Source organism: Alosa alosa, chromosome 2, assembly GCF_017589495.1.
Source record: "Alosa alosa isolate M-15738 ecotype Scorff River chromosome 2, AALO_Geno_1.1, whole genome shotgun sequence".
Taxonomy (NCBI): domain Eukaryota; kingdom Metazoa; phylum Chordata; class Actinopteri; order Clupeiformes; family Clupeidae; genus Alosa; species Alosa alosa.
In genome coordinates, this window is record NC_063190.1 from 678,217 (window position 1) to 701,243 (window position 23,027).

Below are 23,027 nucleotides of genomic sequence, written 5' to 3' on the forward strand. Positions count from 1 at the left end.
CTTTATCGCCATGGCAGTACGCATTTAGAGTAAAGAATAACGTTCGTGAACCCTTCTGGTTTTGTTGCCAGCATAAAAACAAGCTTACCATCGGCCTATCCGCAAATTTTAAACACAAGGGATGAATTGAACGATGACTAAGTCGGACATACAGGCATAGTTCATATTGAAAAAAAAGTTATACAATTTGGAACTCCTGGAATCATAACGTGCGCAGTCTGCACCACACTAGTGTTATCACGATACCAAAATGAATGTTTCGATACTGATACCAAGTCAAGAATTGCGATTTCGATACTTCTTCGATACTTTTTAAAAAATGTATTTGATTTGGGGGGCCCCACTACCTTGACATAATCATCAGTAATACTGAATATACTGTAGTGTGATCATTCACACCAGTGGCCATCCCAGATTCTGTTGACTCTCCCCACAAAAACACACATAGAAAATGATGGCTTATGTCATATTTCATATATTCTGCATAATTACTAGTAAATATATTTAGCAATTTGAAAACTATTCTAAAACTATAACTATTTTTAAACTATCACACTTAGGCATATCTTTAATGTGGTGTTCTAGGTCTAATTGAGTGCACATTGGTGATGTGTAGGTGTAATTGAGTGCCTGTCACTTTAAGAGATAGGTGAGAGTAATTGGCCTTGTCTCACGGTTTTAGTCTAGTAAATAAAAGTTGCACATAGCGCATAAGGATATGTGGATGCAATTAATTATGTTTTGTATGTCATTAGATAAAATAAATGTTCAAAAAATGTACAAGTCGAAGAAAATATTTCTGGGATCATAGAAGAGATAAGTTCATGCAATGTTCATTAATGATTTTAGCGGGCACTATTGTCAAATGTGACCTGAGCTAGCGGAATAGTTAGCAAGGATCTCTCTTCAGATGTAAAAGTTTGCGATGGTTGCTTAGCCTATTTCTAAATTACATTGAACCCAAATAGTAGGCCTAAATGACCAAAATCCCACAGCCTAGATAGGTTAGCAACACAAACTTGAGAGATGCAAGTGAGCAAATCAACTTGATATTAGCCTATTATTATGTGTTACCATAGCATCACTTGAACTAGCAGCCATGTCTCGCTGTTTATAGACAGCTGCGCTTACGTGTGTGTGAGGAGAAAAGACGCACAGCCACAGGTTAGGGGAGGAGGCGCTAGAAGCATGCCTTGTGCACACGCATGTTACTTCAAATGAACACGGTCATTCTCAAAAGTATCGATACTAATAAAATTAGGCATTGTAACATTTTTAATTTCAGGGTATTGCGATACTTTTGTAGTATCGGTGCACCGTGCACCACTACACCACACATAAACCCAAATCACACCAAAGATTCGCGACGAGATGAGCTGTAACATTCTATTAACCAGCAACTTGATGCAACATTCTAAAACCTTGCAACTGTGACCAGACATGGTGAATGCTTTGCGACGGCTTGCAACGACATCTAATTCACACTAGGGATCGACCGATATGGTTTTTTCAGGGCCGATACCGATATCAATTATTACCAAAACAGGAGGCCGATAACCGATATGTAAAACCGATATTTCAGTTGTCAAAAAGGGGGGTAGATAGCCTAGGCTATGGCGATATGCTGAAAATGTTAATTCAAAAGACAAGCTAACTTTTCTTTCTTCTTTTGATACACAATTGTATCAACTTGCATCACAAGTGTAAATCCTGTGTATCATGTTAATCCAAGAGCTGAGTGATAGCCCATTGTGTATGCCTATGAAAATAATTGCTATGTGCTTGTAAGGGACCCGTCACAAAGAGGATGCTTTGCCATCATGTGTGTGAGTGCACGTGAGAGAAAAGAGAGAGGAAGAGGTGCATGCGTGATGGCAAGTGTAATAAGGCTATTTAAGCATGCAATTTGTGTCCATATGTAGGCTATAAGCTACACTTCTGTGAGCCTAAAAGGCACATAATAGCCAGCTCAGGACGCGATTTAGTTCAGGTCGGATTAAATTACGGCTGACCCTGGGTGCCTGTAGTCTTCTCTGACAGTCCTTCAAAAAGCAGCAGCTAGACTTTTAGACGTTCGCTATTGCATAATTTAGGACTTGTCTACTATGTAGGCCTAAGGGATAACGTCCGCCGAGGTGTCCCGTTATTAACAATTAATTGACGAGGCGGATGCAAAGAACTCCCGACGCGCAGCACCCGAGTTTGTAGGCCAACTAGTAAACGGTAGGCTATATCACTAACGTGCATCAATCAGGAATTCGCTAAATCAAGGAGGTGGGTGCTTTAGGCTACTTATTGATCCGGATCAAAGAGACAATAGCTTACAAAGTGGTGTTTTTGCAACTTCACTGTAGATGATTGTGATTCACATTGCAACTTCAGCAATGTAAGGTAGGCCTACCTTCCTTACCTTCGAAAAATAGCTCCGTACAGCTGAAGCCCAGTCTACAATATGCCTCAGTGAGAATTCTAAACTTTCTCTGTGTTCAGTCTTCAATCCTGATTGGCTGCATTCGTGCTAACTAACAAATCAGACGGTGTAGTGGGCGGGACAATGCTCTCGACCACAGAGTAGCAAATGCAGGGAGTGATAGACGCTTTACAGACAAAGTAGCGCATTTCATTCTTTATCCATTTCAGTATCGGCTTATCGGTGGAAAAAATGACCGATACCAATTATTATAAAAATGCTAAATATCGGCCCTAATAAGCGGCCCGGTAATAACCGATAATTGGTCGATCCCTAATTCACACTGCTGTAACCTCCTTTCTGTAACGGTTTCGTGTCATTGCGAATCTGTGGTGTGAATTGGGCTTTAAACAGACGATCTGACGGGGTTTAGAAGATTAAGAGTGTGTCCATGAGAGGACCAGGCGGGGATGATACATGCTACGTCACCAATTTTGATGAAACTTGGCCAGTTTGAAGGGTCCACCTAAAAACTCAAAAAGCCAAAATAGTGCAAAATTTGAAACAACCCACGGGGAATTAGGCCCCCGTCCTTGTTTTAGGCCAAACCTCAAAAAAAGGCCCAAAATTGCATAACATGTTGACATCCCTCCTGCTGTCAGATTTAAACAAAGTAACAATCCATGCCATCAAAGGTGCATCCAAGGTTAGTTTAAAACTGGAGTTACAAGGCGGTAAGGTGTGACTGTTGTCAGTTCAGGACTGCACATGTCCACTACGTCACAAGCTTTTTGGCGAATACCCAAAAAATAGCAATATTCAGACCTGAATATCTCCAATGAGCAACCTCCTTTTTTCACAATTCTTTCTGCGCATTAAATGGCCATCTTTGGACTTTATAAATCAAAAGAAAAATGCTCAGCTTTTTTATTACTTTTTTTGTGGTAACCGCCTAAATAGTGTGATCCAGCCAGTGATTTCAAATACATATCTACTTCAATGATTGGTTGAAAAATAATGCTCATTTGTGGTGGACAAATGGAGATATATTATCATAAATCATGTCTGCTGATCAAATCCAAGCTACATTTAATGTCCTGAGTGTAATATATTCCTAGCTAAAAATTACATCATCGGGTGACATACACCAGTATACCAGTAGGTCTAATTTTTGCAAATTTGATATCTCCAACATATCTCAGGGCTAGAAACGGTCACATGGACTCAAATAATAACTTGTAAGATTTTGATAGTCAAAGATCAAGGTCACTGTGACCTTATGTACAGCCCATTGTGGTGAATAAACCTCTAAAAATCCCTGACATAATTTCAAATGTGATACAAACATTCACACTGGCCCGTTCTGAAACCAATCCCTACCCACTCCCCTCAGTTATGGTGTGCACTCAGGTGGAAATCTCCCTTACAGATAAATCAAGTTCCCCATGTAAATGTTGAGTTCTTTTATCACTTTTGGGTGCTATAGGCTAGTTGGAGCTGCTCACCTTAATGAACTATGCTAAGCTATGCTAACAGTGGGTGCTTCATACTGAGGTACTGCACGCACAGAGACGAGAAGGGTATGTATCATCTTATCTAACTCTGGCAGAGACAGTAAGATAATTTCCCAAAATGTTGGCATGTTTCTTTAACACTTGGTTAATCGTTGCAAGTGGCTAGGGAGAGAGTGTAGCTCGCTTTGGAAAGGGCTTTTCACTCACAGATAACAAATTAATTTGAATTTGATGGTCAAAGGTCATAGTTCAAGGTCATTGTGACCTCACATTCTTGTGAGGAATGCCTATAGGAAGTTTTTTTTTTTTCTTTCAAATTCGGCACACACAGTCACTTATACTCAAAGATGAAAAAAACAGCATGGGTCTACTGTATTTTTACACCTTGAACACAATATCCTGGAAACCCCTTGAGGGAGTTATTTCAAATTTAGCACAACTTAGGCCAGGTACACACATACCAAGATATTTTATGTTTAGGTCTTCCGTCCACATGTAAACAGTGTTTTAGCCCACACAGATATTTTTTAAAAAACCTTCTAAAGAGAATGCTGGTTTACTTGGATCTGTGGACATTCAAAATGGAGATTTTTACAAACAAGTATATAAATATATACTGTATACTCTTTTGATCCTGTGAGGGAAATTTGGTCTCTGGTCTCTTTATCCCGATCCGCAAATTACACAGCACACAGTGAACAGTGAGGAAGCACACACTAATCCAGATGCAGTGAGCTGCCTGCCACAGCGGCGCTCGGGGAGCAGTGAGGGGTTAGGTGCCTTGCTCAAGGGCACTTCAGCCGTGCCTACTGGTTGTGGTTCGAACCGGCAACCCTTCGGTTACAAGGTCGAAGCACTAACCAGTAGGCCACGGCTGCCCCCGTGGACAAGGACATGATGGTTACTTTGGGTATTGAGTGTTCGTATATGTAGCAAGTAAGTCAGTGCTCTCCTGGGCTTTACTCATTTTGTAGCCTACTGTACCTCGATGTCCATCCATTGTAAAAACATGTCTGTAGACCCTGCTTATTAGTACAAGTTGTTTTAAAGCAGAGACTATGACATGGTATAACCACCTACAGTAGCTTCATGTCCGGGTCCCACAAGGAAACGTGTCTGAAACATTGAAAACATGATAATCTACATTACTTGTGAATTAATTTACTTGTACATTAATTGTGAAACTGTGTTCCTCCCACTTTAACGCCTGTCTGCTGTGTTGGGCTAATGGAACAGTGCTAATGGAGTAATGCCAAGCTAGATTAAAATTTTTCCATGTTAAAACCATTTATCACATGAAAAATAACAAGGTTATTATCATGTCATAATAACAATACTCTGTGTTTCTATGATTCCTGCATCACACTATTTAGGCGGTTACAGCAACAAAAATAATAAAAAGGCCGAGCCCTTTTTCTTTTGATTTATAAAGTCCACAGATGGCCCTTTAATGTGAAAAAAGAAATTTGAAAAAAGGAGGTAGCTCATGGGAGATATTCAGGTCTGAATATTGCTATTTTTTGGGTATTCGCCAAAAGGCATGTGACGTAGTGGATACGTGCGGTCCTGGACTAACACCAGTCACACCTTACGCCTTGTAACTCCAGTTTTAAACTAACCTCGGATGCACCTTTGATGGCATGGATTGTTACTTTGCTGTGTTTAAATCTGACAGCAGGAGGGATGTCAACATTTTATGCAATTTTGAGCCTTTTTTGATTTTTTTTTTTGGCCTAAAACAAGGACGGGGGCCTAACTCCCCATGGGTTGTTTCAAATTTTTTACTATTTTGGCTTTTTGAGTTTTTAGGTGGACCCTTCAAACTGGCCAAGTTTTATCAAAATCGGTGACGTAGCATGCGTCACCCCCGCCTGGTCCTCTCATGGACACACTCTTAAATACAACCCGAACCGGAAAAACAGACCAGGCCTCTACTGGAGACCGGCCTTTAACCCAAACCTGTAGCCACGCCAGGCGTTTAAAAGAGACAGGCGTCTCTTTGGGACTCGGCTATTATTTGAAGTTTTACGGTACATTAATTCAAACATTCAAGGCCATATAAGTGCAATTATATACATCATAAGCATGACAGTGTTACGCCATTTTCAAGTAACATAGTCCTTCAGCCAGGTAGGCTGGTGAGAATCTCTTGTGGTTTAGTGCCTTCATCAGTATATACATCAATATGTTTCATATAGAGTTACCACAGTGCCACCTGTGGTTGTATAGAGTAACCTGTGGTAACTCTATACAAAACATATTGATCTCAATGGTGCATTTTGCCCATGTTCAGGGTGGAAAGTAAAAAAGAAATATTTGCATAAGACGATTCAAGTTGGTGTTTTTAAAAAGAAGGGATCATGGAGAATAAAGAAAATAATATAAAAAAAATCTTTGCATATTCCCACAAGGTGTTTGGGTGCTCTGAAAATGAGAACCAAAATGATTTTTCAGACTTGTAAGGTCTGCTGTTCAGACCCTGAAGGAATTTATTTTCTGTTCTTTGCTCTTTGTGAGAGTGTTTCTACTTATCTCAGTAAGGAAAATAAATCAAGAGCCTATGTTGAGTACAAATATGTCTTCTGAAGGCCTAACCAAAGCCCAGCCAAAAACTCCAATAAAATGTTGATCAACTTTGAGGGACAGCTATGATCATGCACGATCCAGACCAAACGTGATGATTTTGCTACATACTATTCCTATTTATGTATGCATGCAAAATTTGAGCCTCCTACATGGTTTAGTTCTTGCGCTGTGGGATCTTTGACAAAAAAGAGGCCGAACAAAATCGACACCCCCCTCCCCCTGTAAAACTGTCTGTATCTTGGAAAGTATTGATCTTACATAAGAGTAATTTTACAGTGTGTCTCCTGGATAACATAGGTACACCTGGTAATGTTTTCAGAATTTTTTGAGACCTAAGTGCGTGGGCCCTGGTTGAATTGACGTGGAATGACCCACAGATTTAAAAAAATTTCCGGTGATGATTGTGACGAGCTCAGACCCGCTGTAGGGGTCACGTGACCTCGGTTATGCGGTTACCTTCCCAGCCCTACCTTGATGAGACTTGTGTGCAATTGATATCAGGTCAGGAAACAAAGCTATGGGTACGATCAGTCGTGAACCATAAAAGATGAAGAGGTCTTTAACAGAGAGTTTAAGGCAGTTTGTAGTACGGCAACAGCTCGGGTTCCAGGCCTTTAGGTGAAAGAGGCCACCTGTGTGTGTGATCTGTGCGGGGAGTTTTGTGAGCTCAGGGCATGTAGCACAAGTAGAGTCAAGGTCAGCAGCAGACAGAGTCGTATGAGCAGTAGCGAGGAGGGCAACAAATTCAAGGTCACCGTCAGCAGCAGGAGCAAGAAATCAGCAGCTGGATCAGCAGGTAAAGGCAAGCGGGACATACAATCAACAGGGACATTTTTGGAGCCTGGATGGTAGATGTTGTCGTAGTTGTAGTTGAAGGACATGAGAAAAGCAGACCATCTTGAAACACGTAGACCAGCACGCTCGACACTCTTTGTGTTCAGCAAAGTTGTCAGCGCCTGGTGGTCTGTCTGTAGGGTAAAGCGGTGCACCCATAGGTATGTACGCCAATGTTCAACAGCCCACACGCAAGCTAAGGCTTCCTTTTCCACTGTAGCATATTTACGCTCAGTGGCAGAGAGAGTTCAAGATGCAAACGCTACAGTCCTTTCAACCTTGTGTGAGCCCACCTGTGTCCGTACGCCACCTAATCCATAATCTGATGCATTTGTGGACACTATGGTATGCAGTGTGGGATCAAACAATGCTCGGGCCTGGGTCTCGAAACTAGTCTGTGCTTAGTCAGACCACTGAAACACACCGTCAGTCGATCTCAGACATGTGCGCATCGGTTCCACCATTGCTAGGTTTGGCAGGAATTTTGAGTACCATGAAAGCAGTCCAAGGACGGAGCGGAGAGTTGAGGCATCAGAAGGCGCAGGAGCATTGGCAATGGCCTGTATACGTTCTGAGTCAGGTTGAAGGCCATCGGCTGAGATGATATGCCCTAGGAATATATATGATATATGATATGCCCTAGGTGCTGAAACTAGACTATGATGGTACAAGACAGAAACTAAACGACCAGTCATGGGCAATGAATGCTGTAAGATCACGACTGTTTTTCATGCAGAGGCATTTGATAGTAAGCACTTGTCAGGTCAATTGTAGAAAAAAATAGTGGCACCCTTTAAGTTGGACAGCAGTTCATCCATTTGGGGCAATGGAAAACCATCCGCCGTTGGGTTCACACAGGTCAATGCACGTGTGAATTTTGCCTGACTTTTTCTGTGTGACAACGATTGGTGACACCCATGCTGATGCTGATGTTGTACGGCGTGACACATCAAAAGTCCATGACGGCACTATGCTATAGCAGCATAACTAAGGCATGGTGAGAAGTAGTCGACACCAGTGCAGGTATGGTCAGTGACCACCATTGCACGTTTTACTGTTCTTGAATGTATCAATCCCCACACCCTGTAAATTTGAACCATGTTTTCTAAAGCATTTTGTCCATTTTAGCTCTTCCCCAAAGCTGACTGAGTGTCTGCACAAGAAGAAAGAGGTTATAGAGCAAATGGAGGTTAAATTAGACATGGGAATTGACCGGTAAGTTTCTGTCTGTCAATGATGTCTGTCTTCAATGTCATGTATGTCTCATTAGCAGTATTCAAATTATCCCAAGAAACCCTTGTTCCCTGGCCGGGCGCGGCATCACGGAGTGGGAGTATGACATTATGCCCATCAATTGTTATTATAACATGCAACAGGGTAGCCTGGCTATTGATACGTTTACAGTGCATACGGAAAGTATTCACAACGCTTCACTTTTTCCACATTTCGTTTTTTCCCTCAAAATTCTACACACAAGTCAAGTCAACTCAACTTTATATATATATAGTGCAATTCATACACAGAGGTCATTTAATGTGCTTTACATAAACAAAAGCAGGAATAGCTGATAAAAGCATAGAAGGGCAATAGTCAAAGAATAGTTTAAAAAGTAAAGAATAATAATATCATAATAAAAAGAAAACATAAAACGCACAAGTTAAAATCATTTAAAAATAAAGAAAAAATAATAAGCAAAAAAACAAAGGCAAAAGAAGTTAAAAAGTAATAAAAGTAGTAAAAGACGAGGTAGAATAATTTTCAAGGCAGATTCAGAATTTGTAACTCGGCGCAGTTAGCAGAAAGCATCTGAGAACAGTTTGGTCTTAAGTCTAGATTTGAAACTGTCTACAGTTGGGGCCTTTTTGATGTCATCCAAAAGTTGGTTCCAGAGCTGAGCCGCATAGCATCTAAAAGCAGATTTACCATGTTTAGTTCTAACAGTAGGTTTTACTAACAGGTTTTTCACCTGGGACCTGAGTGGACGAGAAGGTGTGTACTGCTGAAGCATGTAGGTATTTAGGTCCTGCTCCATTTACTGATTTATAAACAAGCAGTAGTGCTTTAAAGTCAATTCTGTGACTAACTGGAAGCCAGTGCAGGGACTTGAGAATTGGAGAAATGTGGTCAGTTATTTTAGTTTTTGTTAGAATCCTAGCTGCTGCATTTTGTATCACCTGAAGCTGTTTAATAGTCTTTTTAGGAAGGCCTGTGAACAGTCCATTGCAGTAATCAACCCTGCTGGAGAGTTTTTTTCTTTGTTCAGCTGAAGAAAATTGAGACATCCAGGTGTTGATTTGTTCTATACAATGACACATAGATTCATGGGGACCATAGTCATTTGGTGACAGAGCTGAGTAAATTTGTGTGTCATCTGCATAGCTATGATATGAAATCAAATTATTTTGGATGATTTGTCCAAGTGGGAGCATATAGAGGTTGAATAATAGTGGCCCCATGATCGACCCCTGGGGAACACCACAGGTCAAGGACGGTTGGTGTTGAGGTACAATTTCCGGTGGCAACAAAAAAGCTCCTTTCTTGTAGATATGATTTTAGCCAGTTGATAACTATGCCTGTAAATCCAACTCAGTGTTCTAGTCTGTGTAGTAAAATATTGTGATCAACAGTGTCAAATACTGCACTAAGGTCCAGTAGCACTAGGACTGCAGTTTTACCTGAATCTGTGTTGAGGCGTATTTGAAGACTTTAATGAGAGCTGTTTCAGTGTTGTGATTTGCCCAAAAACAATACCCCATAATGACAACAAGTGTTTGCAAATTTATTAGAAATAAAGTACGGAAAGTATTCACAGCCTTTGCTCAATACGCCACTCTAGGACATTCACAGAGTTGTCCTGAAGCCACTCCTTCTTGGCTGTGTGCTTAAGGACGTTGTCCGGTTGAAAGATGAACCGACGCCCTAGTCTGAGGTCAAGAGCACTCTGGATAGGGTTGGGTATCGTTTGGGTTTTATCCGATACCGGTGCTAAATCGATACTTTTAAAACGGTGCCGGTGCCGAAACGGTGCCTGAACCGGTACTTTGTTTTTAAAATGTTTTAAATTAAAATGGTCTAAAGCATGAATTGCTTTTTTTTTTATTGATAAGACAAATTTGAACATGAAGTTGAACTGTTATATTCAATTTACTATCAATATCTCATTGCTCCTACGAATAATACATTTAAATGTTAAAACAGCTTGCCATGCATGCACACACAATTGTAAGCTCTGCTTTGTTTTCCCCTCCATCTAACTACCCATGTCCTTGATTGCCTAGCCTTTCTGCATCCACCCCCACCCCCATCCCCAACACACACACAAAAAACACACACACTTACATCATCACTGTCATCACCTCACATACATACAGCACACTGCTTGCTACAGTAAGCCTCCTCTACATACTTGCTGCACACTGCCCCCCCACCCTCCCTACATACACAGCACATTGTCTTCAGGATCTTCTCCAACACACATCCTCTACATAATTAGAGCACACTGCCCCCTCCCGCCCACACACACATCTTCACTGTCATCACTCACATACATCATACATACAGTACTCTGCTTGCAATAGTAAGTCCCTTCACCATACTTGCAGTACACTGCTGCCCCCTCTCCCCCTACATACACAGCACATTATTTCATCAGGAAGCTTCTCCAACACACATCCCCAACATACTTACAGCAACACTGTCCACTGGCCTATGTGGTGCACCCCTCTGGTTTATACAGTGGGTCCCAGTTAAGTTTGGACGGGTTCCTTCATGAATCACACACCCCATTTTCTCAGCAGAAATGGCACAAACTGCAGTTGACACAAACAACCACAAGGTGTCACTTGGGAGTTCTGCCACTACTATTTTTGATGCTACTTTAACTGCTTCCATGACGCAGTGAGCCATTACCAAACATATATGATAATACAATAGCGTGAGTTTATATCTCATACCTTATTTGTTACGGTTACTTATAGATTTGATAGTGTAATGATAAGCGCATGAGACTTTCAGCGGGAGCACGTGAACTTAAATTGATCACGGTAGTTTAAGCTTACACTTAAACAAACAAAACATTCTAATATGAAAATGTAGATGCAATTGTTGTAAAATGGTGCAGCTCCTTTAAGAAAGCCCTGTGTGCAGGGATGGAAAGAGAGAAAGCGAGAGGGGATGTGTGTTAGAACTTAGATGCGTGTGGAAAAAGTAGACGTGCTGTTGAGACTGGAGCGAGTCATATTCAAAATAATGCAAAAAATAAATCTGCAGATAAAACCAATTATCCTCATTCATTGCAACCAAGAAAGCATGCCTGCTTGCCGGCGTTCAAACGAAAAAGATATCAAAGCACCTTTTGGCGTTTGAATGTAGCACAATTTTTTTTTTAAACAGCTGGACAAATGATTTAGCTAATTGATTATAGTCTGCACACCAGCAATTGTTGAACATTTACCTGTACAAGACAGTAGCCCAGCCTAACAAGCATGTTGCATGTTGTAGGCCTACTGTAGAAATTTCACTTAAATTGCAACCGCAACATGCCTGCTTGCCCGGCGTTCAAACGACAAAACGAAAAAAGATATCAAAGCAAGAGGGTTGAGTCTGAATGACACGGAGTTCAGACTCATATTGCTCCCCTCATAACCATCTATAAAAAAGTGTTTTTTCTTTTTTTTTTGAGCACGTCCGAATCCCAGGACATAACGCACTGGACCTTATAATAGGCTCGAGATATAATTCCAAAGGGGGCAGATAGGGGCCTACTGCACTTAAAACTTATAAAGATTGAACGAAGCTTCCCGAAATTTGAAATTGCGATTTCTATGAATTGAAAAAGACGTTATGCTACCTGCAAACTGGCCTATGATTTCATTGCTGAGTTTGCGGCAAAGCAAGACAATGTTTTTTCAGAGTCAGGATATGGCGAGTCAGTGTCATTTATTTGTCCAATACCTACAAACCAGTTTCCATAGTGCACATCTTATCAACAGTTTGAATGTCATGTGTGTTTCTGCTCATTGACGAATACCGTTCAGCACAATGATTCATGCCCAATTAATTTCCCCTGTTAAAGTGTTCGCCTTTGTTACACTATTTGGTTTCGTGATGTAGCCTATGATAAACACCATATGACCAAATATGTGACTCAGCTAATGTTATAGGCTATACAATTTCCCCTCTTAAAGACAAGCTGGTGTAGCTTATTAGACTAGGCTACTAAAATGCACCGACGGTTTCATGCACGTAAGTTCATGCATCTGTCAAGTTCGCACAGGGCCTCGCACCCCTTTGCGAAGGCCCTGCAGCTCCGCTTAAGACAGCAAGGAAAAAGTTAAAATACGCGATAAACCCGGGAAAAGTTGACAGGTTTGTTTCGGTCCCGGTGATTATTTGTGAAATTGTGCAAACGACAGCCTTTTCAAGGCATTTCAAGGAAGGTGTCGTAGCATGCAAGCTCCCAAATTGACCCAGTAGCCTACAGAAGGCATCAATAAATTGTTGAGACTGGGGAGGGTCATGCGTTTTTTCTCAATCACTTTGGAAGGTCATAGAAAAATGTCTTGCTGGCCAGGGAGGGTCACGTCTTTTTTGACTAACGCTCCCAAAACTCCTCCGGTAGCCCCTTAAATAAATAACGAACTGTCCCTAATTGATTATAGCCTGTAGGCCTACAGCAATTGTTGAACATTTACCTGTACAGGACATTGACAGTAGCCCAGCCTAACAAGCAGATGTTGCAAAAGACATCAAAAGATGCAATTAATCAGAAATAAATAATGTAATCTGCATCGCTTTATTTAACAAACTGCAAGCAACAAGAGGGTTGAGGTCGCTGTGAGGCCAAACCCAAGAGCAGAGCCTATCTGTTAAGGCACTCGATAGGCTATATGGTAACGAGCTTTGTGCGCCTGGAAAGACAATAGAAGATGCTTTCTGAATAGCACAGCGAAGACGGCTCTGGTCATCCCATACCCTCCCCCCACTTCCTGTAGCCTACCATTATGACTTGTTGCCGTTTTGGGACATTAAGCTTTTTCACGTTAAGCCCCCCTCCCCCACCCCCTTCTTTCACAAGCAGTGGGGGAGCGCGGGGCACAAAGTAGGCCTAACACTTTTTGGTAGACAAAGGAGGGTTCTCCGCGCTTCTGTCGTTTGGCGACAATCCCCGTGCAACCAGGCCAGGACAGATATTTTTAGAGGAGGAGGCGGCGGTGCAGCTCAGATGTCTTCTTAATTTTCTTTATTCTTTAGTAAAAGGTACAGAACATTATTAAACTTTGACTAACGTTTCGATGTGTCGATGTTTTTTGACTAACGAACATTGAAACGTTAGTCAACGCTTAATAATGTTCTGCACCTTTACTAAAGAATAAAGAAAATTAAGAAGACATCTGAGCTGCACCCGGCAATCTCCTCTAACAACACTTTTGGCTTTGGCTAAATATTTCTTAAATCATTTGAGTTTCACTAGTCACATGTTTTAACAAGGAACACTTGTTATTGAACTAATAACAGACGTGTGTCGATTTTCCATACGGAGAGTCTAACCAAGGTCAATCTTGCCAAAAAAGCCCTCAAACCTGAAAACACATGAGGCAAAAGTGCAAAACATCACAAAACAGCTAAACTAAACTAACACGCGCATATTTTTGTATTGCAATCATTGTAGCCTAGTGTTGTAACAGCGTGTAACAGTCGTTTTACTCCCTGTATGCGCTCATTATGAAGAACGTTTAACGTGTCCCAAAAACAGCTATCAACTAATCACCACATCTTATAAACAAGTATTGCCAGGAGCAACACCTTGCAAAAAATGATAACAATAGGCCTAGGCCTTTATATGGCTCTACTCCTGCCTAGATTCAAACTTAGTGTAGTAAAACAAATCAGAACTATTCACGAGGTTTCTGGACAGCATATTTATGTTCTGTTAGCAAGCGGACTTCTCATGACTGCCTACAAAGTAGCCTACTGCCAGCTGACCAAGCTCTCATTTTAAAACATTACTGAGAGACAGGCACTGTACAATCAAGACATCTTGCCAATGAATCAAAAACTATGTTTAACATTATGTACAAAGCTTATAGGCTACAGTGGACTAGCATTTTGCAGGGGCTGCTAAAAACACAGAGAAACACACTGAAAACTCGGCCAGTCACAGCCCTTGCTGTCGAATGCTCCGTCCGGTTCGACAGTGGAACGCCACAGCGGACTATGCTGCCCCCAAGCGGCTGCAGTTGTACTTACATTTCACCCAGCTGCGTGAATCACCTTGATGGTGAATGAAGTGTCAATTCTTAACTGGGATCCACCGTACATCCAGTGTTTATGTTAGCTAACTGTGTCTGGATGTGTTGCTATCAGAGCAAGACCTTAGAGATGGCGCATGACATGCAGTGATGCCTCGTATAAAAAAAAAAAAAAAAATGAACGCTATTTAAGCACCGAAATGAGGCACCGAAATCCACGTTGTCATTCGATGCAGTTACTACCATTCGCGTCGGCACCGGTGCCATATTAGAACCGTGTTTCGGTGCCCAACCCTAACTCTGGAGCAGGTTTTCTTTCAGGATGTCTCTGTCTATTGCTGCATTTATGATTTCCTTTTGGCAAACTCCAGGTGGGCTGCCATGTGCTTTTTATTAAGGAGTGCCTTCCGTCTAGCCACTCTACCATACAGGCCTGATTGGTGGAGTGCTACAGCGATGGTCGTCCTTCTGGAAGGTTCTCCTCTCTCCTTAGAGAAACCCTGGAGCTCTGTCAGAGTCACCATCGGGTTATTGGTCACCTCCCTAACTAAAGCCCTTCTCCCCCGATCACTCAGTTTAGAGTAGGGCTGCACAATTAATCGAATTTTAATCACGATCACGATTTTGGCTTCCCACGATCAAATTTGCGTGATCGAGCGATATTAAAAATGCGTGCTCTACCCATAGAACCAACCTGGCAACCCATAGAACGCTCCGCTACAAAACAAATGAAGCGCTCCTTAAACCTGTCTGACCATGTGCCTGCATACCAATGACAGCTGTTCCCTGCACTGCTCAGCCTGATGCACTGCTCAGTTTGGATGCACTGTGGACTAGTAGCATTATGTTAACTATCAGTAGGCTAGTTAGACTATACAAAAAACGACGATCAAAAATCAAATGTGTGGCACAGCAGAGCTTGTCCCTTGAAACGGATCATCCGTTGTTCGAAAATGTTTTGGATTTCAGGCAAGTGAAGTTAACCAACATAAGCAAAGCAGGGCTCTCAACTCATACCGTGAAACACATCACATGACGTAAACCACACATGCCTTTTTATCACGTTAACTTTGTCCTTGTTTGCTTCCTCCGATATAGCCTGTAATAAGAGTTGAGCTAACGACGAGATCCGTGAATTATATTCATGTATTTTATAAGCTACATGTGCAACCTACAATGCATGCGTTTCAAGACACAGCCTACTCAAAACGAGTGAACAATAATGAAAATGTAGCCTACACGTCAGCGTTTTACATATCAACGAATGACTAAACCAGGGGTGTCCAAACTGCGGCCCGCCACGCACTTTAATCCGGACCGCCGAGCATTTATTAGTTTATCATAGATCCGGCCCGCCACACTTTAATCCGGCCTGCCAAGCATTTAATTAGGTTATCATAGGCTGCTCGCTATTTTTTTTTTCAGCGATAGACGACGTTGTCGTTGACTTTAGGCTACTGCAAACTGCTTTACACTCTTCCTAAAGAACATTTACAATGTCAATGTCAAAACAGCTTGTTACATCAAGATACATATCATCTCCATTGCAGCAGATCTAACTACGTTATGCTACTCCATTTAATTGGGAACGCATTTGAGCGTGCACAAGAGGGAGAGAGTGCAATGGCAACAGTTCCCACTACTGACCATTTACAAACTGTGAGCAGGCACAGCCATAGGCACAGCACTAGCCATAGGCTATTTGAGTGGAGCTGGCAATTTATTTGCACCATTTATAAATGAATTAAAAACCATCAAATTAACAGTATTTCTTAAGAAATTAATTTTCTACAACAAAATTACTTTGTTGTAATTACTATGTTGCCGTTAACGTTTCCCCAAATATTAACAAAGTAGCACGCTCAAAAAATTTGTTTGGAAGTCGCAGTCAAATCTATATTTGCAGTAATTTTGGGGAGTAAATGTGAGGAAGAATTTGGATGAGCCAGATAGCAAGTCCAATATGTTTAAGGGAAAAAATATTTTTGTCACTAAAATTAATTAATAATCGTGATAAATAATCGTCATCTCAATATTGATCAAAACAATTGTGATTATCATTTTGGCTATAATCGTGCAGCCCTAGTTTAGAGGGACGGCCAGCTCTAGGAAGAGTCCTGGTGGTTCCAAACTTCTTCCATTTACGGATGATGGAGGCCACTGTGCTCATTGGGACCTTTCAAGCAGCAGAATTTTTTCTGTACCCTTTACCAGATCTGTGCCTCGAGACAATCCTATCTCGGAGGTCTACAGACAATTCCTTCGACTACATGCTTGTTTTGTGGTCTGACATGCACTGTTAACTGTGGGACCTTATATAGACAGGTGTGTGCCTTTCCAAAGCATGTCCAATCAACTGAATTTATCACAGATGGACTCCAATTAAGCTGTAGTTACATCTCAAGGATGATCAGTGGAAACAGAATGCACCTGAGCCCAATTTTGAGCTTGATCGCAAAGGCTGTGAATACTTATGTACAAGTGATTTCATTTTTTATGTTTAATACATTTGCAAAAATCCCAAACAAATTTTTTTTTTTTTAAATTGGCATTGTGGGGTATTACAAGTAGAATTTTGAGGGAAAAAGGAATAAGGCTGTAACATAACAAAATGTGGAAAAATTGAAGCGCTTTGAATACTTTCCGTATGCACAGTATATTAAATGCTTTATGATGTTTTATTTATTTTGTAATGAAGTGTGAAAAAACTATTGACTTAACTTCAAGCACAACTTCTAAACTGAAATTAGAAGAGCAGATAATCACAGCGAGATATTTATCACAACTTTTAAGTTTTAAAGGAATTATCTAGAGTAAAATGCACTTTAGATCAATTTACGGATGATTGGGAGTACATACGTTGAGTTGACATCAAAATCATGTCATTCGGCTGTGTTTTGAGAAAGTTCGATTTTACCGTTTTTAGTCAAAACTCGTTAGCCTGGAAGTGACCCGGGCATGTCATTTCGCCGCTACAAAACGCTATTTTTATACCTCTTCTACACTTCCAAACAACATTACACTTACATGGTAGTGAGTAGAGGGTCCCTAAAGCCAAACCGAAGTATCCGAGGTCTTTATGTGGTCGGATAGAGAGTCCAGAATGAATTTCATCAAGCCAGTACCTTTCCGGAAATGTTGCTGCTGCAGCTTTGATGTCAACTCAACATATGTACTCCCAATCATCCGTAAATTGATCTAAAGTTCATTTTACTCCGGATAATTCCTTTAAACAGCATTTTGTGGACTGGGCACACATTTTAACATCAAAATAAGCCAGTACTTTTTGTTGTTGTGGAGCATGTGAATTAGAATCTCCCGCAAATCGCAAATTTTATGCAAGTGAGATCGAGAGAGAAAGACACAGTGAGTTGTTTCTTAGGGTGGGCCTTATAGCTCTCTCCCTCTCTTTCATTACGCATATCCCTCTGAAGCGATATGATCGATGCCTGATTTAGGGCTTCAAAAAAGAAAATAGGCTAATAAACACACACCCATTCTACGCTAAACTGGATCTCTGTCTATAGACTTGCTGTTACTTTTCATCTGCCCTCGGTGGGTAAATGAAAGACTTGCCTTTTTGAATTTGCGAAAACGAAAAGCTTGCTCTGGGTGTGTGAGATCGGACAGTAACCTGCAGTTACTCATATGTTCTATTTTAAATATGTAATCCAGAAAATATGTATTCGGTTTCTTCCCAACACTGCTTGCAGGTTGCTCACTGTATTAAATAACATGCATTGGGTTATGCAGCACATAAAGTGTGAACAAAACAAAATGCTATGCTTTTGCATAAAAAATGCTTTTGCTATGATAACATGTCACACTCCAACCTGCAAAAAGCCATTTCAGGGAGGTACCAAAAAAAAGAAAAGAAAAAAATACAGATTGAAAAATTGTCTCTAGTCTCCAAAATAAAGAGCCGATAGACCTATTTTGCCCAGATAAATTATGTAGATTTTGGTAGTTTGGTCTTTGTATGTAGCCTTGGCAAATGGCCATCTAGTAATAGGCCTAAATAATATGCAATGACGCTTGTTAAACTCACCTCAACATGTCTTTTGCAATCATTTAACCCGCCATGGGCAATGCTAAATTCACTGTCACAAACAGTGCAGCATGCAAGATTATCATTATTTTTTACTCTTATGACACAAGGGTACACTTTTGTGTAGTCTGATGTGAAATGAGTCTTAAATATTCCTTTTTGGGAGGCACTCTGCCTCTGCCATGACACTCCTGTTCCTACACTGAGCTGATTAATGAAGTTTGAGAGAAAAGTGATAAAAGCCAATCTACACTGAAAACTGATTGGTTGATTTAGCGAAACAGGCCAATCAGATGCTCTCTGTATTTAACAGGCACACACGCACCACCTCTCTCTCTCTCTCTCTCTCTCTCTCTCTCTCTCTCTCTCTCTCTCTCTTCCTCTCTCTCTGTCGTGCGCTCTACACTCATATGCACACACGATTTGAAGATTTGTGTGAGCGCTCTTGCTCGCTCTACATTCCGTTCTAGAATTTGCGGGCATCAAGGAGCTGTTATCAATATGCGGGAGAGAAACACAAACCGCCAGAGAGGGCTCAAAGATCCCTTCAAAAATAGCCATGATGGATTCTCCCTCACTAAACTTTTGGCTACTCGGGGAGCAGTGAGGGGTTAGGTGCCTTGCTCAAGAGCACTTCAGCCGTGGATGTGGGCATGGGAGAGCAGTGCTCAACCACTTCCGCGCATGGGAGAGCAGTGCTCAACCACTTCCACCGCCCACATTTTTCCTACTGGTCGGAGATCGAACTGGCAACCCTTCGGTTAAAAGCCCGAAGCCCTAACCAGTAGGCTACGGCTGCCCCAATTATATTATTATTATCATATTAATATTGCATAAATTGACACATTACAGCATTTTTAACAAATGTATAAGACTTTTTGCACAGTACTGTGTGTGTGTGTACAGAGAAAGAGAGAGAGAGATGTACAGTTTAATGTGTATTTATTTGCTCAAAGTAAATGTGGGCTTTTTCCCAATAAAGGACACTGAAATGCATGGTGGGACACATGAAGCACATCCTGGCAACTGAGCAAAGGAAAACAGACTTCAGACCTGAGGATGAGAACAATGTCATGATTCAGTATACCACAGTATGTTTATGTTACATTTATTCATTTAGCAGAAGGTTCTATCCAAGGTGACTTACATATGTCAATTACATTACAAGGGCCATTGTACAAAGCAATCAATAAACATTACATTAACCATTAAATTAGCCCCCAATACCATTACTAATAGACTAAGTAGAATTTAACAGAAAAATAACAATAACCATCACATACTGTATACACACCGTGACTCTACAAAAAAAATTAATTACTTAGAAACAAGGTGAACATAAGTCTTCAGACACTTTTTCATCCTAAAGCTTTCACTACAATGAATTAGAATTAGGGAAATCATTCCACCAACAAAAAATCACAGAATAAAAGGGTCTTGGCTGTGACCTTTTGTTGATGGAAGGCTGACATGGCTAATTCTCAGAGTACCACAGTGAGTAAGAGGGGGCGTAGAGCTGGATCTTGGAATTAAAAGAACAAGGTGCAGATCCGTTTTGCCGGTGCGTTTTTAGCTTTTTTATATATATATATATATATATACGAAAATAGACACTATAACATACCTTATGTGCGATTTTGGGAACTCTATGATGAATAGAACTGAAATAGATGACTATCGAAAACTCATGAACGCACAATCTGGACATTTTTTTTCATAACTGGGCTTTTGATGGTTGCCACTTTGGGTCGAATCAGTGACGCATGCACATCAGGTCAAAACTAGGCCATTTATTTTCGTGGGTTTATCACTAGGTAATCTCGCCAGGTCTCGCTAGGTCACTTTACAGGCAACACTTCATATTTCATGACGCTATATCTCCATTTCTAAAAAAAAAAAAAAAAAAAAAAAAAAAAACAGGGATTTTGATGAAAACTAGCCACTGTTTAGCTTTGGATTTCTCAGGAACAGGCATGTAGAAAGAAACTGTTTGTACCCACTGAGAGCTTAAAGTCTCACCTTTCAAACGAGCCATAGTATGTGTCCATAGCTATAAAATAGAATGCGCTGTATATACAAAAATCGTCAACAATGATCTAGATTGCTGGCACTGGGCCAAAGCTGCCAAAAACAGCGCAGCATTCAAAGTGTTAAATAATAATAAATAAAATTCACCAAAAAGCAAATATGTCCGTGACTGCCCAGATGAAGCGGTGTGTCCAAGGCTTATACCATTTGTATAAGCTGTCTGGGCATTTCTTATGCCGTTGAGTAACATTGACGTAACTGTAATAGGCAAATCCATGGGAGCGAATTATCTTATCTAAGGAAGTGGTGTAAGTGGAGAACAGAAGTGGACCAAGTACTGATCCCTGGGGTACGTACACCTGTGGTAAGGTCATGAGACTTGTTCCAATCACCCTGAATGAAAGACCTCTGAGAGAGAATGCAAGCCAATTAAAAGCTTTCCCAGAAATTCCTAACTCAGATAATGAAAAGAGAAAAATGTCATGGTTCACTGTGTTAAAGGCTGCAGATAGATCAAGTTATGTTAAAACTGATGACCGAAGCATTGAATGTAACTAAAGCCTCTGCTCAGTCACAGGTGAAAGAGCAGTTTTGGTAGAATGACTGCTGTTGATGTCCTGTCATGAAGTGCCTTGCGACTCTGCCGCAAACCCAACTGCCCCATGGGGACAATAAAGTTATCTACTACTGTCGTGAACGAGGGGCTACAACTTCCCAGAACACAGGCCTCAGATCCACCCAAGACACATGAAACAAAGTTTAATTTAGATCGTTATTTTATTTATTTATACAAAGGCACACAGGACTGGAGGTCAGCAGACTGATAGAAAATGGCACCACTAGGGGTAGTCACACACCCGGCTAACAGTCACTAGGCTAGGCAGGTTGAACACCCCCACACACACACACAGTGCATTCACCCACAGGAGACACTTCAGGAGATCACAGCAATAATCACGCAATCAGTTCAAATTCAGCCAACTTAGTTCAAATAGCAATGCACACTAGTGACACAATCCACACAAAGGGGATGGGGATGGGGAAGCCCCCAACCTAGGCAGCAGCTGGTTCTGAAACACCCCCCAGTAGCCCACAAGTCCCCTCCCCACAGTCCCTTAGTAAAAATGGTCCGTACTGGTCGGCTGTCCCCACCGACCAGTATAAAAGAAACAGTCCAAGCTCGGGGCAGCCAAATACAATGTTTAGTCAATTTAGGCCACCAACCCAAGTTCACAGTCCAGCCTCCAGTGAGGACAATGGGCCGCGTTGTGCAGTTCCGGCCTCAGCGAACGCTCCCTTGTCGACGGCTGCAGGCGTAGTGGTTCAGGCTCCGCCCCCGCCCCCACGGCTAAAGCGGAACAAACAAACAGTGGCTTAGTCGTCGCCTTCACCGAGCAATAGGCAGAGGTTACGAGCTAAATATCAAGCGATTAAGAAGGAGGACTTCCCTTTTCCTCGGAATAGAGAGCGCTGGAAAAGCTTTTTAGATCACGTGCTGTTCGTCGCAGGTCCAAGATGTTGATCGGATCACCCGTCGCTGTCCACACACCTCTCCCAATGTGTAGCCCCTCGTCAGCTGTTGGCCTCCTCCAGCAACACTTCCCCGCTGCAAAACAGCTGTAATCAGACACAAGCCGCTGTGCACCGCGGCTCTTCACACAGGTACAAATGCACAATATCGCAACAATCACATCCCTTTTTAAAATACTTAGCTCGCGTTGAATCATTGAGTCACCACGGCGTTGCTCCTTTGGCCGTCTGCCAGTAGGTCCACACAGCCAGCGGCGTCGCACGTCCCCAGTCAGCCGGCGATCCCTCTGCCCCATCATTTCAAAATGCCCTTTTTATGGAGCGGGAGAACCTATCCCTTTCCAGAGCTCATTTCAGACCCATCAAGCAATCGTACATCATTGGCAATTAGTCAGGTGTCCCACACGATCGCAGTTTAGTTCATCAACACAAAAGCAACAGTCCCATCGCGAGTCACCATACAGTCCATCATACACAAAATGGTCATTATATCAACGATCAGCCAGTAAACATTAAACAGGATATACACCATATAACATCAGTACCCAGTACTCAAGCCCAATACACCATTGTCCATAGCCACCCACGACACTACTACTACTACTACTACTACTACTACTACTACTACTACTAAATACTACTACTACTACTACTACTACTGTGTGTAGTGGGTCTGTGAACATGCATGAGATTAAATTAGTTGAGTAGGGACAAAATAATCAACTGAATGAGGATTGTCCATATGAATATTGAAATGACCAAGGATTAATGATGGACAATTATTCATTGGAATTGCAAGACAGTATAACATCCAATTCATGCACAAA

At 41.5% G+C, this 23,027-nt stretch overlaps 1 protein-coding gene across 2 annotated transcripts in view; it reads left to right on the forward strand.

Annotated features, from left to right (window-relative positions):
* The window catches only part of exoc5 (exocyst complex component 5), a 73,173-nt gene that overhangs the window by 38,484 nt on the left and 11,662 nt on the right, over positions 1 to 23,027 (forward strand). The window contains exons 15-16 of one of the 2 annotated variants that reach the window (XM_048270879.1): positions 8,473 to 8,559; positions 19,625 to 19,733. In XM_048270879.1, the coding sequence (XP_048126836.1) occupies positions 8,473 to 8,559; positions 19,625 to 19,733 (196 nt within the window). The remainder of the gene's footprint in view (positions 1 to 8,472; positions 8,560 to 19,624; positions 19,734 to 23,027) is intronic. The other variant, XM_048270882.1, reaches the window with a different exon arrangement.